Genomic DNA, 20228 nt, shown 5'->3' with positions numbered 1-20228 from the left:
TCAACTCGCCAAAAAACGAGCCCGCTCCGCCCCGCTTTTGAAATAAGTTGTAAAACTCAGCCACACTGCCCCGTTTGGCCGGTTGACCCGTTTTGCCAACCATACTTACGGGGTGCATGACAACCTTCCCAGAATTATTTTTTTCTTTTAATTTTTGTTACCAAAAACAGAAATTGATAGAAACAGTGTTTGACAAAACTGGTTCTTTTTTTTGTTCCCGATAATGAGCCGGTTCAATTTCTGTGTTCTGAAATACAAAAAAGAATTTAAAAAAATTGTTTTTTGATTCACGGGCACAAAATGAAAAACATTTATTTATATCAATCACTCTCCACAACTACCATCATCACCACCACTACCACTGTCCCGACACGACCGCTGCCATTGTCGTCGTTGTCGTCACTGCCACCATCACCACCACCTCCACGCCTCTGCTACCATCACCACCGCCTTACCAACCACCACCACCATCGCTGCAACCACTGCTATCACCACCTCCACCATGTTATCACCATCACTACCATCACAATCGCCACCACTATTACCGTCGCCGCGCCCACCACCATTGCCGCTATTACCACTATCATTATCGTAGCCACTGTCGTCACCACCACCACCATCGCCACCACTACTGCCACCGACACCATTACCAACACCATTGTTGCAACCCATGTCGTCGCTATCATCGCCAGCATTACCTCCACCATCGCCACAGTCACTGTCGTCACCACCACCACCATCGCCACTATTACCACTACCGCCGCCATTGTTGAACCATGGGTTCTAAGCCTATACATTTGAAGTTTTGATGATTAAATAACACCAACAAGCTGAACATGGATGCACAAGTTAAAAGGCAGTGCAACAAGTCCCCAGTGGCACTAAAAGATCAAGGCAATATGCAAAAATAAAGAAGTCATTTAAATATGCAAAGTTAACATTAAAGTCAAAGATTTAAGTGAAGAAAGGACTTAGAAGAATCAAATAATAGAGACAGATGAAGATAATTGAAGACTTTTATTTTGATTATGTGTCAGGTGACTTTAGAGTCATAGGGTGTATGAAGTTGAGTTTATTGAGCCTTATTTCTCTATATTGCATTTAGAAATATAAACCCGTGCATACAAACCTCACACATGCGGAACACAGTTATATTGATGCTAAAAACATGCATTTATGTGTGATAAGTGAGAAATAATCAATTAGAAGTAATTTTGATCAAGTTCGGATTAGTTTTGGGTTGCTATCATCAAATACTCGGATATGGATATTGTATATCCGAATATCAAAACCCATAATATCCAGATACACAATCTCACATATTCAGATATTTGTCGATGGTCATGAGATCATTTTTAAAATCTGAATCAAAACTTTTGGTATCTTCTATAAACCGACATGGGTTGCTATATAATAATGTTCCAGGGTTCAGAAACATAAGAGAGTGTATTATTACATGCATTAGAGCAAGAATCACTAAAGATTAAGGATTATGCTTAATTTTGATATCTAGAGAGAGAAAATATTTATTCTTTTTCTTCTTATGATTTTCTGTGTAATTCTAGACGTAGGGAGATTGTTGCGAAATCGGCAAGTATACCGTTCGTTTCAAGTAATAAAGTGATAAGTAGAGTATCGTTCCCACGAGGATTAATGCACCAAGTACTAGTTTAACTATTCCCCTTAAGGTGGAAAATAAAATTGGTTTGAATTGTGAAGATAATTGATTTTGGAATTTAAAATAAAATAATATTTAAAAACAGAATTTAAAACAATTAATTTTTAACGCATGCAAGAAAAGATCAAGAACGCGAGAAAGTATTGATGAAAAATTTATAAAAAGGATGTAGTCAGGATACACTTCACCTTCGATCCTCCTTTATATTCCTATATTGTATTTTATAATTAATTAATTTGTTTGCTCAGACAATTCATTATTTCCCTATAAAATAGTTGAACCCTAATGTCTTGGTGATTTCAACCTCTTAACCCAATCAGAATTCTAATGTCTTAGTAATCCATCTTGAATTAAGCATTAAGCAAATGAATAACGAGTCTGCAATTTATGTAAGTCTATGTCTAGATCATACACAAATTGTTATTCTACCCTTGTCCAGACTAAAACCCAATATGTCTATTATGAGTCCTAACCCTCAAAGCCCTATAATTTAGAGTTATCAGTTCTAAACATGATATGAAAAATTAAACCAGGTAGAATAAAACAAACTAACTAATTAACTTATAAAATATCAATACATAAAATATAAAGGATTCACGTCGGGTCCGTGATCTCAACTACAAAAACAAACTAGCCAGACATAGCTGGCTTAAACAAATTAAAGAAATAAAAAGTATTCATGAAAACAATAAAGAAAAAAAAGAAGAAGAAGAAGAATCAATGGTCTTCGTTCTTCAACTCCGTCGGAATCCTGATCTCCAGCGTAAGCCTCCAAGAATTATCTCCAGCCAAAGATTGTTTGCCTCTGGGGTCTGAGTCTCTATTTATAGAGTTTATGCCTTGCTCAGAAATCTTGATCAAATCTTCACTAGAATCTCTAATCATATCTTGATTCAATCCTTCAAATCTTCCCCTTTTTATTTAATGGAAAATTTTCCTTAAAAATATTCAACAAAGATTTGATAAGATCTTGAATGATTCAGAAATCCAAAGCACTCTACTTGATATCTTCAATTTATCTATTTATTGAGCTGAAATTATTGCAAAATATCAGAATTCTTATGAGAATATTATTGAGAATAAAATAACAATTTAATTATAATTATCATAATTTTAATTACTTTTAAATCAATTTCATGCTCATATTGACCCTTAATACATAGTAAAATGGAGACTCATCAGAGATACTCTACAAGTTATAGTACAGATTGAGTGATTGGTTTGTGTTCAAATGGAGTTATCACATGTTTTAGGTTAAGAGTGATCAAGGGGTTGATCGTAGTCTTGTAAAATTACAATTATGATTTGGTTTCTGGTACAAGTGGAGTGATCCTATAGGTTTAAGTTAAGCGTGATTGGGGAGATCGCAGGTCTTGTAAAATTTATTTTGTAAAACAATTTCTCCAAGCACTGGTTAGAAGCTCGATGACAGTGAAACGATCGGCCTCAGTTTGGATGTAGCTCTCGGTGGTTGGAGAATGAACTAGGATAAATATCGGTGTTATCTTCTCTCTTCCCTTACATTTTATTTTTTCGCTGCTTATAACTCTCTTTGATTCATTGTTCTTTACATTATGAATCTATTTTTGGGGTTTGAGAATTTTTGTTAGTTGTTTAAATTCTCTCTTGCATGTGTTTTTGAAAAAGTGGTTTTGATTTACTTTATTTAAAGTGAAAAAGTTAAAACACAATCTCGCCGCCACCATCATCGCCACCATTACCACTACCATCGTCGCAGTCACCACCGTTACCACCACCACCACCACCACCATTATCACCATGTCATCGCCACCGTCATGCTACAACCAGTCAACCACCATGCCACGACCACCACCACCACACCATATGAAAAAGAAAGTAATGATCCAAAAAAAATTGTGCTTAATATAAATATTTTTTATTCTATTATTTGTTGTGTTATCAAACGCAATTTTTATTCTCGGAATAAAAAATATAACATGTTATTAAACACGTTTTTTTTTCTGTAATTGTTACAAGGCACAGAAATAAAAAATAATTGTTTATTTTCATAAACAGTGTCAGAGAACATAATAGTTGTCATGCACACCCCTAGTGTCTATATTGTATTAATGACGTTTTGCCACTTGAAATTATAGTATTAATAATTTTATCCTTGAGAAAACATATAGATTATTATTTTCGAGAAAACATTAATTGTTTTAATGTTTTTTTTTTTTTGGTATGCTGAGGAAAATCCCAGCAAGAAACTACAAAACAGTCACTGTTCGAGCTATACAAACAAAGGCTAAATCAACAATAAAAACGGACTGAATCTGAAAAGGGGGAAAACCAAAGCTACACATATCAGGAGCAGTAGTATTGTCCAGAGGATAATTCGCCAGCCAGTCAGCAACATAATTTCCTTCTCTATGAGTATGGACAAGTTGAATATGCTAATCTTTTTGGAACTAAGCCCGTATGCAAGTCACCAAGTGGGACTCACGGGCTGCAACACCTCTTCTAGAAAGAATGGTGATTGCAGATGTTGAATCAGATTCAACAATTAAATTTCTCCAGCCTTCCTCCCAAGCCATCTCCAAACCTTTAAGTATACCCCACAGTTTGACATTGAGAGCATTGTAATTTCCAATCCTGTAAGAGAAACCTTTGAGCCAGTGACCCTCATGAAACGAAATATAATGAAATAATAAATTTTAAAACTAAAAAAGTTTAGAGGATGAAGTTTTGAATTTTTGTCAAAATAAATTTATTTTAAATTGTAAGATAAAAATTATCAAAATATAAGTAAGATTGAGTTATAAAATTATATTAAAAAATATTAAGAATAAAAATTATAAATATTTTTTGTGTTCTGAAAATTTGTTTAATACATAATAACTTACACGTATACAAAAACTAAAAGTGTATTCAAATATTATTATAAACAATCGACAAAATTTTAAATTATGTAATTATTAAATTCCAAATTTAAGTCTTTACAAGTATGCTTGGATTGATATTTTTTGCACTAGTTTTTTTTTTTAATGTGTTCTCTTTTAAATATTTCGATACTGATATTTCCCCCGGAAACTACTAAATGAGAATTGTATTAAATATTTAGTCTATTCAATAAAAACTCATTGTCATAAATATTAAATTTACAAGCTCATGCAGTGCATGAACAAATTAACCAGTAATAATTATATCTTAACTTGTTCGATTTCATTTCAATTTCACGAAGCATAATTTAGGTATTTTAATCATGATATCAATGTTGATCTACCGTGAGGCACGTCTCCCGAATAGACATCCAGCGAGATAGTTTGCAAGAATCACCTCTGCGCACCAACGAGACTTAGTACTGATATACTCAACTAGTATATAAATAGAGGCTTGAAGCCCATGCATGGATCATCTTTCGCATACTAACTAAAGCTTATCACTCATAAGTGTCGGAGTGCCTTGCATGTACCTATCCTCAATCGTCCCAAACAACTAAGAGATCCAATCACAAAATATCTATTAGATTGATCAATAATATTGGAAGATAAAGCAAACACATTGAAATGAAATATTTAGCTACAAGAAAATGCATTAAAGTAAATAAGTTCCTCATTAAACACACTGAGTTGACGGTTGTAGATTCTATGACAAAATATTTACTAGCAAAGTTGTTCAAGGATCAGCGGCGGAGCTAGCAAAGTATTTTAGCTAGTGCCAAAAATTTCAGCTGGTGCCAAAATAGCTACGATTATATAGCTACGTTCAAAACATGGCTAATTTTTAAAAAATTTGAAACATGATTTGCTACGTTTATTTAACTACGCTTGGAACGTGGCTAAATTAGCTAGTGCCAAGATACCTGTTGGTACCAGCGTAGCTCCGCCACTGTCAAGGATCATGTAATGCTTACGAGATTTAATGTAGCCGCACATACTTTGATGTATATACATTGGTTGTGAAAGACATATTTTTTACTCTAAATAAGTATTTGAACATGTTGAGACTTTTGCAAGGAATATATTACATCACAATTTATAAAAGGTGATATTTGTTTACAAGAGAATTTATTACTGTGGTTGGAAGCATACTACAAACTCAAAGGGGGATTGACGAGGTATTCAAGTGTCATCAACCCCATATTCATTAATAAAGATCTAAGTGAAGGTTATATAAATGGAATGATCCATGAACCCACTATTCTAAAGTTTTGGGTTAAAATTTTACATTGATCCGTTGTTGGGGTTTGACTAGCATTAGAGTGACAATTCGAGTTGACACAACACGATTTAAATTTAAAACAAACACAAATACACGTAACATGTGTTGCTTATTATGCTAGTTAACATGACACAATAAGATATAGATAACACGTATATTGAGTTTCGCTTTCGCTAGTGTCGTGTTTGACACGACACAAGTAACCTGTAAGAAGATTAAGTCAATTTCATATTTGTGGGTTGACACACAGTGCAATATGATTTTCCCGTGTCAACTTTTTTATCGACATAAACACGACACAAATTTAAAAACAAGTAGACCCAAATACTAATTTCTCGTTTTGTGTTCATATCAGCAGGTTGTGTTAAAAATTACTATCCCTAACTAGCATAACCTATTGATTGTCCCTCACTATGGGCTCCTTATCCCCCTCTTATCCTTAACCCCATACGTGAGCTAAAGATGTTAGCATAATGGATATCATAAAATGGCCCATAATAATAATAATAAATGTTTGTCATTTTAAATGACATAAGTTATGTCATTTTAAGCGAGAGATAGACATAAGGAATGAAAATCATGGGAGAGAAAATGATTGTTTTTTTAATTTAAATTTTTAAATAAAAATTATTATTATGTGTCTATCTCTCTCTTAAAATGACATAAATTTATGTCATTTAAAATGACAAATACTTTTCCCTAATAATAATAGTATTTACGAGTATAAAAAACAAAATAAACTTGATTGTGGAACGATTAAGGGAATCATAGATATCCACTTTCTACTTAAAGAGAGTTTTTATTTTTTTAATGGAGAAGACACTAACCTCTAAAAACATAACCCATAATTCTTTGTCTAAACATATAGTAAAAAAAAAAAAAAAGTATCGATTTCATTTGCGGTAAATTGCTCATATTGGAAGCATTTTTGCGTGTTCGTTCGGGGTGTTGCGATTTTGCAATTTGTGCAGAAGGTTAGTAAGATCTTATATTTCTTTATTGAACATGAAAATTATGGTTAATATATTCATATTGCAAACATGATTTCCGGAACACCTTATAACTATTAGGATGTGTTTGGTTGGAGGATTGTGGTGAGATAGATAGGGAAATTAGAAGTGGGATTATAAGATATCCATGTTTGGTTGACCAGCTTTCAAATTTGCCCACCTAAATCAGTTTGCTAAGTAACCCATTGACATGGCTATTTGGATCTAAATTGATGGGCAAATATTCTCACTTTAGATGTGGTATTCCGCTTATCTACCTAAATTTTCACATTGTCTAATAAGTAGATGACGACCCTATCCTCTGAAGATTGTATATCCTCTGACAACCCATTTGCATGTAGGTGAAAAAGGGTTCTCAGGTCTTCACCTTGCGTTTTTATGTTTTGGATTTTGTTGGTTGGTGTCTTTGAAAGTGATCGTTGATTAAATTGTGATTCTGGGTACCCTTCATTTTGATTACTGGGAACTGATGATCAAAAGATTGTAACTTTGTATTGCGAATAATCTGTTTGTATCTGTGTCTAGTGCTTAATGGGTGTGATCCAGATTGTTGTTGTTTTTCTTTCAGCAAGTTATTGATCTACTAAGGATGAAAAGAAAAAGGAAGATGATGGGAAGGGTGGATTCCTTGATACGGTAAAGGATTTCATTCAAGATGTTGGTGAGAAAATTGAGGAAGCAATTGGATTTGGAAAGCCAACTGCAGATGTTGCAGGGATACACATTCCAAAAATTAACAGGGATATTTTTGTAATAGCAACTTTTTTCCCATCTATATTTTACCTACAACCAAATATAGACTTTATAAAAGTTACCTAATTTTTCAGGTTAATTTTTTTTTTAACCAAACAACTTTTTTTTATATTTTCCTACCAAATTCACTCTCCTACCATTTCCTACCAAATTCACTCTCCTACCATTTCCCTATGAATATCATTTTCCTATTATTCATAAAATTTCTACTCAACCAAACAAACGCCCCTTACTTTTTACAGTGCAGGGTTCTCATTCTGATAAAGCTATACTGGATTTGATAATTTGGTACGGAAATCAATGAGTAGTGGCCATGGCAAAGGCAGCTTTCGAGTAACGATGTGTGTGTTTCCTGTTTTGCTGAACTAATCAATATTTAGATTTGATTTTGTATTTTCAACTGTTATCATAAGGATCAATGGTTCAATGTCCATCAATATTATTTTTGGGAGGGATATAAGATTTCGATCCCAGCCTCACTCCGCACTTGAGTTTAGTTTCCTAATCGGTTCAAAAAATTGAAATTTGTTGAGATACCCGAATGAGCCTATTTGACTCAAAAAAATAATTAGAGTTGATATAAACAAGGAGATGCAGTTATGAAATCTATGTGAAGTTATAATGGAAAACGAAATACACACGAATCTTCCAGTCTCAATCATTATTAGTGTTGGGTATGACTCATATTGATGAGACCCTTGTTGGCGGAATCAGTAAAAAGACAATTGTGATTGTGATCCCGCAGAGGCTTGCAATGGGCCTCTGAATTATTGTAATTTTATTTTTTTAGTAATTTGAGTTTGGATCCATGAATAACTGTTATTAAGGTTTTCTAAATTCTATTTATATTCATTTGTAAATAAAGTAACTTGTAACAAATGGTGATGATGTGAATATAATACAGACTGAGATATATAAAATTATTAATATAGTCTCACACAACAGCTTAAGTTTTGAGTTGAATTGATTCTTTACAAGTTGAACATAACCTATATTAAATGAATAAGAATAAATTACTCGTGATGCGTTGGAAATGGGCAACTATGCTATATAAAAATGGATATGAGATGGATATAGAGCACCATGTGGATGTCGATGAGCAATGATTCTAGAATGGAGAATATTACCTGTGGCAATGAAACATGAGAATGCTGTAGTAGCAGTGCACAGTACTGCACGTGAATAGCTGCCAGGCAGTGGGAATGGATGAAACCAATGAGATAGGGTGATGAAGTAAGATAGTAAATATGAGAGAGCTCAAATTATAGTGTCAAGTGTATCCACTTCAAATGAAGCCAAGAAGGATAGAGTAACAAGTTTTTTTGGGATTGTTTTCAATGAATTTTGAGTACACCTAATGAAAATGAAAGTGCTGATCCATAACGGGACTAAAGAATAGAACCATGGATGGAATTTAAATAAATAAATAAATAAAAAATCTATATCTATACTTGGTGGCATAGCATTTTGCAACTAGCATGCCTTTGATTACTTTATTTTTTTTGAGAGAATCTGGTATCCCTTTAATCGATAACATCGTTCACAACTTTATTTTTCACAAAAATAGAAATAAAAATTCCAGTCCATTCACGAAATAAAAAGGCTGATTAGCCGAAGTAGGGTTGAGAATCTTCCCCTTGCTCAGCATGTAATCAAGTGATGGTGAAGAGTGAGGGGAAGTTGCTTTCCTCGCTACATTTTGTCTTTAGCCTCGTTACTATTTGCTTATACCCCCGCCATAAATGCATCAAAATCAATTGAAAGGCAACAAAAAAGTTGGTACGATCCTTTCTCACCACAGCATGACTGATATGACATGCATGATGCATCAATTGCATCTGCTCTCATGCTGGCCAATTAAATAGGTCACCCCAAAAAATTAACAAAAGAAGAGAAGGACAATATCAGATATAATTTGTGTAGACTATAAAGCTGTGTGGATACTGATGAGCCAAATACTAAATAGTATCCCTTTCAATTGGGTACCCATCACAATTATTTATTGCTAATATAGTGGTGGTTGGTTGATACGGTAAAAGCATATATAATCTTTTTGTGTTTATACTTCAAAATGCTAGTTTGATGGTTGTTTGTGGTCCTAATCACTTCCGCAATAGCAGTCAGCATTTAATAACTTAACAATCACACAAAGCAAAGCTCAATTTGGATAAATAATGGCTGAAAAATGTGGCACATATATACATTCAGCAATAAAAAGAAGATTCATTCCTAACTGATAAACCATTCCAATCATGTTTGCTGATTAGGGGAAACTCACCAGACCAACAAAATGTGGCACATATCCACATTCATCATCTAATTATGAATACTACTGGATTTTCACCTTGGATAGCTTCCCTTTATCTTTTTTAAATTTATTTAATTTAATTTTTTTTTATCCTCGTTGGAGTAATATAAATTGAAATATGTACTTGGAAGTTTTGAGAGAGTATATATAAAGTACGAAGTAGAAACAGAAAACTGTGTGGCGAGGGGATTATTATATTACTGATGAAAACATGAGGCTTTTAAAGTACCGTACCAAAAGAAAAAGGATAGAACTTGGAAGTGGGATGCTCAAGGCTTACATAAAAAACAGAAAAATGAGTTTGGCTTTGAGTGGACGTGACATTTACGAGTGGGGAAGGCCCATACGGAGTCAGTACTGTGTCAAAGGCTGTTTTCAGCACATAAAAGGGGACTTGTTTACAGCGCTGCTGAGGCTGCAGAATGTACCCGTGTTTACCCATCAATGTGTTCACTGCACATTCAATGCATATGTTCATAAGTCATAAATAATTTTACTGAATGCTCCTCCTAGACATGGGTCATGCTAATTATTCACTTAGTCATGGTTCATTACTTCATTGTCAAATAGCAAATAGCACATAGACATAGATAAAGACCTACAAAATTACAATTTCACATAACCCCATGTGCACGTTTTGGGGGGGGGGGGGGGGGGGGGGGGGGCACAATGGTCGAAACAGTATGTTGTCCGAAGAATAAAATTACAAATTGAGAAAGGGGGTTTTAAAAAGAAAAAAGAATCTGACTAGCTTTACTAAGGAAGAATAAGGGGAACACAGATGTAAAAGGATTCTCTTGGGGTTACTTTATAATGAAGTTGATATTAGTTAGGTTTTGTCATTTTCCTTGCAGTGTTTCATGCTGGTTGAAGGGTTGTGTGTGTACGAAGCAGCCAATGGCTAAGGTCGTGCAATTATGTAAAATAGAGAGATGGGATAGATAATGCATTTAACAACCCAATATTAAATATGGCTGATGAAATAATAGCATTGGGAAGGGGAGAATTTTAATGGACTTTATTATGCAGGTACTTTTTTGATAGTAACCTAACCCTTGCACTCTCTTTTTCTCAAGAGGTGTGACCAGACCCCACTCTACACAAATGAAAAGATTGAACAATACAATACAATACATCAAACAAAAAAAAATAAAAAATAAAAACATGGTAATGGTAAACTCTCTAAATTATTGGGGAAGACAAAACAAGAATGAGAAAGAAAGCTACTACTACCCCTTCTTTCGCTACTACTACCCCAAAACAAAACCGGACAATTTACAAATTGTGGAATGAGAATGGCACCAACAGCAAGACAAGTGAGGCAAAGGGCAAGTAGTAAATTGACCCATCAAACAAACAAAAACCCATGTAGTAGAGAGAGCACTGCCACACTACACTGTGTATATAGTATGTAAACTCCTCCCAACAGACAAACACAATACTCAATTATTTGTGTCCATCTTCTTCCCATATTGTTCTTGTTCTTGTGTGTCAGTGTTTGCGTGTGTGTGTGTGTGTGTGTGTGTGTGTGTGTGTGTGTGTGTGTGTGTGTGTTTGTGTTTGTGTTGGGTGGTGGTTTAGCACTTGAACTTGAAGATGCCACGTCCAGGGCCAAGGCCTTACGAGTGCGTGAGGAGAGCTTGGCACAGCGAGCGCCACCAACCCGTGAGAGGTTCCATCATTCAGCAGATTTTCAGGTTCTGGGTTCATCTCCCTTTCCCCTTTCTTCGTCGTTTTTACCCTTGTTGTGCTTGCGCATTCTCTTGACTTTATTGCACACCACGTGTTTGATTAGGGTCGTGAGTGACGCTCACAGTCCCGCAACTAAGAAGAACAAGGAATGGCAAGAGAAGCTGCCTGTTGTTGTTCTCAAAGCCGAAGAAATCATGTACTCCAAAGCAAATTCCGAGGTTTTTATAGTTTCACAAATGCTTGTGGAATGTGGATTCTTAGATCTTTCACTATAATGCGTAAACCCCTTTTGCTCAAATTTTTTCTGATTTGGTTGCTTAGGTAGAGTACTTGAATCCTGATACACTTTGGGAACGCCTCAATGATGCCGTTAACACAATCATCCGGAGGGATGAGACCACAGAGACTGGAGACCTCTTGCCCCCATGTGTTGAAGGTACTCAATTTTTCACCTTCTTTGGATCCACTTCTAATAATTTGTGTCAAAATCCTATTTTGATGTGTCATTTTGGGAATATGGGTAGAGTATAGACTGAAGATTAGTAATTCTGAGCTTCTAGTGATATGCTTTTTTTTTTTGGTTTTCTGGGTCCATTCCGTATGTTGATCAGCTGCACTTAACCTGGGATGCAAACCTGTAAGAACTTCAAGAAGTGATCGGCACAATAACCCCAGGACATATCTTGCCCCAAGATCTCAACAACCTCCTTCTGGGTCTCCTAAACCTGTTGGGGGGAATCCCTTAAACTATACAAAAGTCACATCTGCTACTGTTTCACAAATGCCTGTATCAGAATCTAGGCAGCATACCCACCAAATCCCAGACAGTTTCCCTTCTGGTTATCACCAGCCATTGTCAATGGAAGCTAAATTCGCATTGAACATGGGTTCAGTTTACCCGTTGTACTATGGTTATGAAGTCAGAGAGCCTCAACTAAGGACGACCACCCTAGATAACGCAGGTTCTGACACAATATTTGTTGGCAGACCTGTCATTACTCCAGTCCCCGAGCCATCTGGAATTGGTCTATTGGAAAACTTCTCCCATGGTAGATTCCATCATGTTGCAAACAAAATTGCAGAAGAAACTGCACTTGGCATTCAGGAGGACTCACGAGATACTGGATGCGATTTATCTTTGAGGTTGGGTCAATATTTGCATCCGTGTTCCAGCAGCAAAAGTAGTTCAGTATATGAAATAGATAATGTTGGTTTAGGAGTTTCTCAGGAGGGCAACAAGTTTAGTCATCTATATTTGCAGAAAAACAAAGAGTTCTGTTTTTACCCGGGAGAGACAGGTTATGGTACCATTCACTCCAATTCTACTAAAAGTAATGTAGAGGGTGAAGATCCGAACTTAGAAGCAACTTTTGGGAAGCGCAAAGCACCTTCAGGTAACAATGAGGAGGATGGGAAATTTTGCCGGCAACTAGGGGTCCCATCCAATCGTTTTACTGGCAGGCCAGGTTCGTAGACAGTCTTTCTTGTGGTATCATATATGCATTTGCAAATCAAAAATGTCCGAAATGTTGTTGAATCCTCTTATGTAGACTCTTTATGTGTAGCTCTCCTTGTGAAAATTTTAGAAGCTGCCATCGAGTTACTAATTGCATTGCTGCAAATGTGAATTGTATATAAAATCTTAGCTTGCTTTGTTTAGTTTCTGCTTGACTCTGATAAGATCAAAAGAGAAAAGAATGAAATGGAGTGACTAAAAGGAATCGTATCTCCTGGTAAAAGATTAAAGAAGTGGTATAATTTAAATTCGATGCGTGGCAAAAATATAATAGATATATAACGTTATATACTTGCTATCTGAACCAAGCCTAATTCAGTGTGGCGAAGACTTTAATCTGCTGACTGGAATCTCTGTTTTCTCAGTCATGATTAGCTTCCTAAACCCAAGTCTATTGGCTTCTGGCTTTCAGCGATATCTATTATTACAAATTATCAAGCGAGATGTCCCGGGGTGTGATTTTTATTATCAAGTGGTCAGTGACAAAAGTAACTGTAGAACAAGCTTCAGACATCAACATTACTAAAACCCATAAACTCTAGCTGCATAATTCTAAATCTGAATCATGATTTGAAAATCAGAAATAGAAAGAAAAAGGAATAAATCAAGTGAGAAGACATGAGAATATTTTGAAATGGTCAAATTCATGATTTAGTTATCAAGGTCGCCTAAAAAATGGGGGAGGGTGGTTGCTCTGATTATCTGCTAGGGCATTAACTGGATGGAGGGATTAGGGCTGAAACAATCTCAAAATAAGCTTTCTAACTCTGGATAGATCAAATCAGAAATTCTTAGGTGCACATTGTTGCCTACCATACACAATCCATTCAACATTAAACACATGTAATGTAGTGTGGATCATGCTATATGCACTTATTTCTCAAATATGCTTTTAAACATGTCACCTGTTGAACTGCCTACCTAAAGAATTTCTCAACATCCTATGTACTTGTCCGATCCTTGATCACATTAGCAGCATACATGCTTGAATGTGGACAGGGATTCATTTTGAAGTCTATCTGATCAAGTTCATTAGAAGTGTGTTTCAAGAGAAGGATGAATGGCAAATTTCCCTGCTGTACCCGGCCTGATCTAAGCTAGGTTTTTGGTCGTAACATTTGAGGAATAGACATCTAAGCCTCAAAACTCAAGAAAGATAACTCTTATTGGGTATATTCAACATTGTTTTGAAAGATTAATCCTTGGTTAGACGTAGTATATTATAAGACATTTAAATTATCGTTTGACATGAGGAAGATTATGTAGGCTATGTTAAAAATGTACTTACAGTAGACCATGTCAATGCATACGTCAAATTATAATAAGTTCTTAATAAATGATAAGTAGGCTGTGTTTAAAAGAATTTCTCCTTTTTGATAGTGTGGGATTGCCTTATGAAATTTTCTCAGTAATCAGCCTTTAGCCCTTTATTAGTTGAGGGGTGTTTATGTAATTCAGTGCCGTCGAACCATCAATAAAAAAAAAGTTATGACAACATAGAACCAATCATTCGAAGGAAAATTATCTTCATGGCTGACACAAATTTATAGATTTTAAAGAAGAGATCTCTCTTGTTCTAAAAGTACCTCTTTAGTAAAATGCATTAACAAATATCGATTGTTGGAAATTCATTTAATGTAAAGACATTCTTTTCTTTTTTTAACCATACAGTTTTAGTTCTGTCGACATCATGCATTGATAGTGTTTTAATTGTTCCGCAAACTCGTATTACCTGTTGTTGATGTGTCATTGATTGCCATATGCTTCTTAACGAGGTTGTCATCATGAATCACCCTCAAAACAGAGCATGCACGACAATTTTCACTAATCAAAATAATCTCTATGGATCTTGTTTCCTGTGGATTGATGTAACCTGGCATCTTCACAGACGAATGATACGAGCATTGAGCTTCCGTCCAGTCTTCTCTGCATTGATTTCTTACGTGAAATTTGATCTGTTTGAGACATGTTTTTTCCTCATCGACCAAGAGAAATAGATTAATGAGATAAGAATAGATAAAAGAAACGGAAAATTGTTAATTTTTTATTTTCAAATAATACGTAACTCGATAATTTTATATATTTACTGTGTGTCTTTTTCATTAAGCGTTGTTAATTTAATAATTTTATTGTTTTGAGTTATGACATGACATGACAGTGTGTTTATTTGGCATGCCGTCTTTCCCTTGCCATAAAATTATTAAAGGGTTTTATGTTTATCGTGTAACATGATATAACATCACTTTCCTACACACACACTAAAGAGGTGGGGTCCACATGTTTTTCTTTCTCTTTCATCATTCCACTTTCTCTCTTCATTTTTGTGTGTGTGTTGGAAACAACACTTAAATAATGTAACATAACACTAATAAAACTCATTATTAAAAGAGAAAAATGTTTCTCGGACATAAAATTATCTCCCCAAAATGACATTTTTTGGGGTTCCTGAGATGTCACTAAACCCATGTTAAAATCGCAGGTACCATCGGGTAACGAATTAAGGAAAAGATACCGATCATGTTTTTTATATAAAAATGTTGTCTAGTGTGATAATTCGATATCTATTCGGCTCAAAAGATAAGAAGAAACTTGAAGCCAACTACTATGTTCTTTGAGCTAAGGCCTACTGATAAATATGTTTTTTCGTATATAAAAAGATGTATTAGGCGAATTGAAAAAAACTCTACTGCGAAATGTAAAGAAAGATAATAAATCAAAAAAACAGGTAGATAATGACTTAAATGAAGAAATACGGAAAGTGTATATTAAAATTCCATTAATTTTGTTTTTGTAAACTATTCATTTATGAATAAAAGATAAATGATAAAATGAATAATATACATTTAACTTTAGATTTCTCAAAATATAATAATATAAACTGGTTACAGTCGTTTTATAGTCTTTTCAAAATATGAAGGTTGCAAATTATTTGCAAATTCTTCTTATTAGTAGATGTATTAGAAGAAAAAAATGGGACTTCATACGTTTTTAATATATAGCTGGTAGATTAAATGGGTCACAATTATATTGATTTTGGGTCTTGAATTTGATTTTAGTTATTAATTGTTTATGGGTCAAGGTTGTGCATGCTAATACAATTGCTTAAACTAGTTGAACAACTTTAACGAATTTTATTTTATTTTATTTTTAAAAAAAAACTAGTTGAACGTAGGTTACGCTGGAGTCACTGGAGGCAAAATTTTGCTTGTATTTTTGTTTGTCCTTTAGTATTCTAAACATGTCACTGATATCCAATCTTTAGTATTGAAGTAATTCATCCTTATTATCATTTTAGTTTAAAAAGAAAACTAATATCTCCTACTTTACTTATTAGATTTAATATCCATACGTTAGCATACATATATATATATTTATACTGAATGTAGATTCAGCTAGGTAAAGATTGTAAATTTAAGCTGCAGTGATGACATATAGTATTAAAAAAGTAAGTACACTTACTAATTTTATAATTTGAATTTTATTTAAATAACATGCTGACTTATATTAAATTAAATAATATGTAATTATTAATGTTATGAGGTCACGTAATTATTACATCAAATAGGGAGTAGACGTATCCTTGCGTTTTGGTTTGAATATAGCCCTATTGGCTGATACAAAAATAACAAACAATGATAATTAAAAAGAATTGAAAATAACAAATAGAAAAGATAAATATTGTAAATGCATGATAAGTTTGAATATAGCCCTATTGGCTGATACAAAAATAACAAACAATGATAATTAAAAGGAATTGAAAATAACAAATAGAAAAGATAAATATTGTAAATGCATGATAAGGAGTGACGAAACGTATTCACGGGTCGGATTTGTGTGGTGTTAACTGTTAAGGCTGATTTGCGGGTCAAAGGGTCCAACCCGATACGTTTTTGTTGAAGGGTCAAAACTTAAAATCCGAACACGAGCTGAAAAATATTTAATATGCTCCAGGATCATCCAATGATTTGGTGCTTTCTCTCATAACACTAATTTTTTCTTTTCCTTTTTACTCCTGTTATTTTTTTTTTAATTTTACCCTTCCATTTACACAAAGGGTCTACCTAAAAAATAATGGTCTGGGACCACAATAAATTCTCTCCACGAGCTGCTGTCATGCGGTTGACACGTAAAAATTAAAATTAGACTTTTTTATTTAAAAAAATTAAAAATAGAAAGGAAAAATCAAATAAAATATATGTTGATCGTGATCCAAAACGAATTGTGTTAAAATCACTAAAGTTTTAATTTTTTTTTAAATAATTGCAAGTTAATACACAAATAATGTGAATCAACACGTGACCTGACATGATAATAATTTATTTTATTCAAACTCGTACACAATCCATTTTATTATACTACTATCCCGTGTTATGAAATTCGGCTTTATTCGGAACTAACCGAACCGGCCTGATAATCGGTTGGAGTCAAGCTTTGGAATCGATCAAAATCGGTGACCCGGTCGGGTCATACAGTTTTATAAAAAAAATAAAAAAAATCAAAATTGTTTTATTTTGTTAGAAAAAAAAGTATAATTCATTTTATAAATTTTTATAATATTATTTGCTAGTAATATGCTCTACTATAATTACCTCAAATTTCAACTTTTAATACTGAAGAAATTTGCGGAACAATAAAATAAGAGAATGTGATATACTTATTTCAATGTAGATGAATTTAAAATAATATGAGTTCGTAACATATGGCCTTTTGAATGTCATTAAAATGGCGTTTGGTAGAGGAGGAAATTTTTTTTACTAGGAAAATACAATTACTAAGAATATGATGGTGGAAAAGGGAGTTTAGTAGGAAAGTTAAAAAAAAAAAGTTGTTTGGTAGACCGAAATATTACTAGAAAAATTGGATTAAGTTTATCAAGTCTATGTTTGGTTGAAAGTAAAATATTGATGAAAAATTGGGTTGAAAATACGAAAATAACCCTTTTATAATTTTTGAATCTGAAATACACACTCACTTAACACGATGAGAGGGTCATTTTGGTTCATGATTTTGCATCATTTTTTCACTTATCTGGTTATCCCAAAATACCACATTGAAAGTGGTATTTTAGAATAGTAACTTTCATCACAATTTCAACAAAAAACATAAATACTAGGCAACATATTTTTCTGGGATAATTTTTGTTAAACTTGTACCAAACATGGTATTTTTCAATGGTTTTTTGACCCTTTTGCTCCTCATTAATTAATTAATAACCAATTTGTCCCTCTCCCAGAACTATCCACCATCCTGCCCCCATTTAATTGATCAAGTTGCACTTTTAGTCGACTATATTGACAAAATACAGGAAACATGAAACACGAAATTTAATCGACTAAAAATTCAAGTTGATCGATTAAATTTCGTGAATATTTAATCGACTAAAATCATTATTTAGTCGATTAAATTTCGCAGAAACCATTTTTTAAAAACCCCCCATTTCGCAAACGGGGTTATTTTCAAACCCTAGTCGATTAAGAAGGCCCCAACATACCCTCTCTTCAACCTCTGACCGAATCCTCTCCCCTTGGCCGTCCAATTGCACCATCATTGGTTTACACCTTGTGAAACTGACATTGTAGGTAACGTTTTCTGACTTGCATTTGGTTTTAAGTTTTGTTTTTTTTTTTTGTTTTCTCCATGATATTGTTTCTGTTTTTTTATTTTATTTTTTATGGTAGAAGGTTGTTTGAGTTTTTGTGGCTTTATGTTAGGGGTAGGGTGTTGAGTTTGATGGGAGGGTTAGGGGCATAGTTTATGTTTTATGTTAAGGTTAGGGTTAGGGTTATGTTTTCTGTTTTATGTTAGGGTTAGGTTAGGGTTTTGATTTTGATATTGAATTTTGAAATTTTTTGATATTGTTATTGTCCGAGTTATTGATATTGTTTCCATTTGCATTGTAGGTACGGTTGTTAAAATGGCTGGCCGTAGAAGATAAGATAATGTAGAAAATGAGAGACGCACGAAGCAACGACAAGACCGGCCGTCTTCGTCAAGGCCACAAGACGAAGAGCCTGCTCTTGTCGACCTCCCATTTGGATACTTGTTCGAGCATGACCCCTCGGTTCACGATGCATTTGTACGTGACCATTTGAACTGACCCATATGTCCTCCGAAATCATTGGATACAACATTTTTTATGACGGAGGGATTTAACATTGTGGGGTTGTTGGAGGGATCACATCTTAGGGTTTTGGTTGAAATGTTGTGTCCGTATTCAGAGCTGTTGGTGCGAGCCTTCTACCATAACCTCAACTACGTACAGGGTGAGTTGAGGTCGAGGGTTTGCGGGGTGGAGATCATCATGACGACTCCGGTATGGTTGGAGATACTGGGCTATGACTTTGATTCTTCGCAAACTGTGGAATATGATACAGATAGCAGCATAACACTTCCAGGATATTCACGAGGTGATGCCGTGAAGGAGGCCTGAAATCGGACGTGGGCAGAACATTCACTATACGGTGGGGTTGCTTACTGTAGAGTCCCGTATACTACACTATGTCATCACCCACATTCTGTTTCCACGAGCTTTCAATCATTCCAGGGTGTTGGAACATGACATTCCCATCATGTGGGCTATCCGACATGGTGTTATAGTGAACTGGAGGCACTATATCTGTTAGAAGATGTTTAAGGCCAAACATAAGGGTGCACTTCCATTTGCTTGTCTGGTACAGATGATATTGGTTCACTTTGGTGTTCCCATGGACAATGTGACCTTGAAGAAGACCACAAGGTATAATTGCAAGTTCAAAAAGCGTCTACTGGAGCAGTGCAAGATGAAAAAGAACAAGGCGGGTGTGTGGCAGTTCATAGGCATGGGGGATGTTGAGGTTCCTGATGTTGCTCCACATGCAGACATGGTTGAGCCCGAGGTTGAGGATGATGATGACGACGATGATGAGAATGACTTACAAGATATAGCTGAGCCAGAGGGTGGGTTTTCCTTGCGAGATGTCATGAAGGGCATAAACGCCACGCTAAAGAAGATAGGAAAAATGGTGCTGAAACATAAAAAATGGAGGAAGAGTCACATCCAGAAAGGGAATGAAAGATTTAGACACATATAGGGAAGGTTCAAGGGTGTTG

General features: G+C 34.6%; 2 protein-coding genes across 2 annotated transcripts; one reads left to right on the top strand and one right to left on the bottom strand.

Moving 5' to 3' along the window:
* Positions 1-233: 233 nt before the first annotated feature.
* On the bottom strand, positions 234-4233 carry LOC133295825 (putative glycine-rich cell wall structural protein 1). The gene is made up of 3 exons (XM_061494683.1): positions 4129-4233; positions 456-783; positions 234-247 (listed from the first exon to the last, which is right to left on the bottom strand). Exons 1-3 carry the CDS (start codon positions 4231-4233, stop codon positions 234-236), a joined length of 447 nt encoding a protein of 148 aa, XP_061350667.1.
* A 6934-nt stretch (positions 4234-11167) lies between these two features.
* On the top strand, positions 11168-13150 carry LOC133295943 (uncharacterized). Its single transcript, XM_061494880.1, has 4 exons — positions 11168-11628; positions 11727-11841; positions 11945-12059; positions 12235-13150. Exons 1-4 carry the CDS (start codon positions 11528-11530, stop codon positions 13095-13097), a joined length of 1194 nt encoding a protein of 397 aa, XP_061350864.1. The 5' UTR covers positions 11168-11527; the 3' UTR covers positions 13098-13150.
* The last annotated feature ends 7078 nt before the right edge of the window (positions 13151-20228 follow it).

Source organism: Gastrolobium bilobum, unplaced genomic scaffold (genome assembly GCF_033153095.1).
Source record: "Gastrolobium bilobum isolate Gb01-03AN ecotype WA unplaced genomic scaffold, APGP_CSIRO_Gbil_v1 utg2195, whole genome shotgun sequence".
NCBI lineage: Eukaryota > Viridiplantae > Streptophyta > Magnoliopsida > Fabales > Fabaceae > Gastrolobium > Gastrolobium bilobum.
This window is presented reverse-complemented; position numbering and strand designations above follow the sequence as displayed.

Excerpts from the sequence above, each read along its gene's own strand:
- LOC133295943 (XM_061494880.1), top strand. The coding sequence starts at position 11,528 with ATGCCACGTCCAGGGCCAAGGCCTTACGAGTGCGTGAGGAGAGCTTGG. Across the intron at positions 11,842-11,944 it reads ACTCCAAAGCAAATTCCGAG|GTAGAGTACTTGAATCCTGA; the intron begins GTTTTTATAGTT and ends TTGGTTGCTTAG. Across the intron at positions 12,060-12,234 it reads CTTGCCCCCATGTGTTGAAG|CTGCACTTAACCTGGGATGC; the intron begins GTACTCAATTTT and ends TATGTTGATCAG.
- LOC133295825 (XM_061494683.1), bottom strand. The coding sequence starts at position 4,233 with ATGGCTTGGGAGGAAGGCTGGAGAAATTTAATTGTTGAATCTGATTCA. Across the intron at positions 784-4,128 it reads CAGCCCGTGAGTCCCACTTG|AACCCATGGTTCAACAATGG; the intron begins GTGACTTGCATA and ends GTATAGGCTTAG.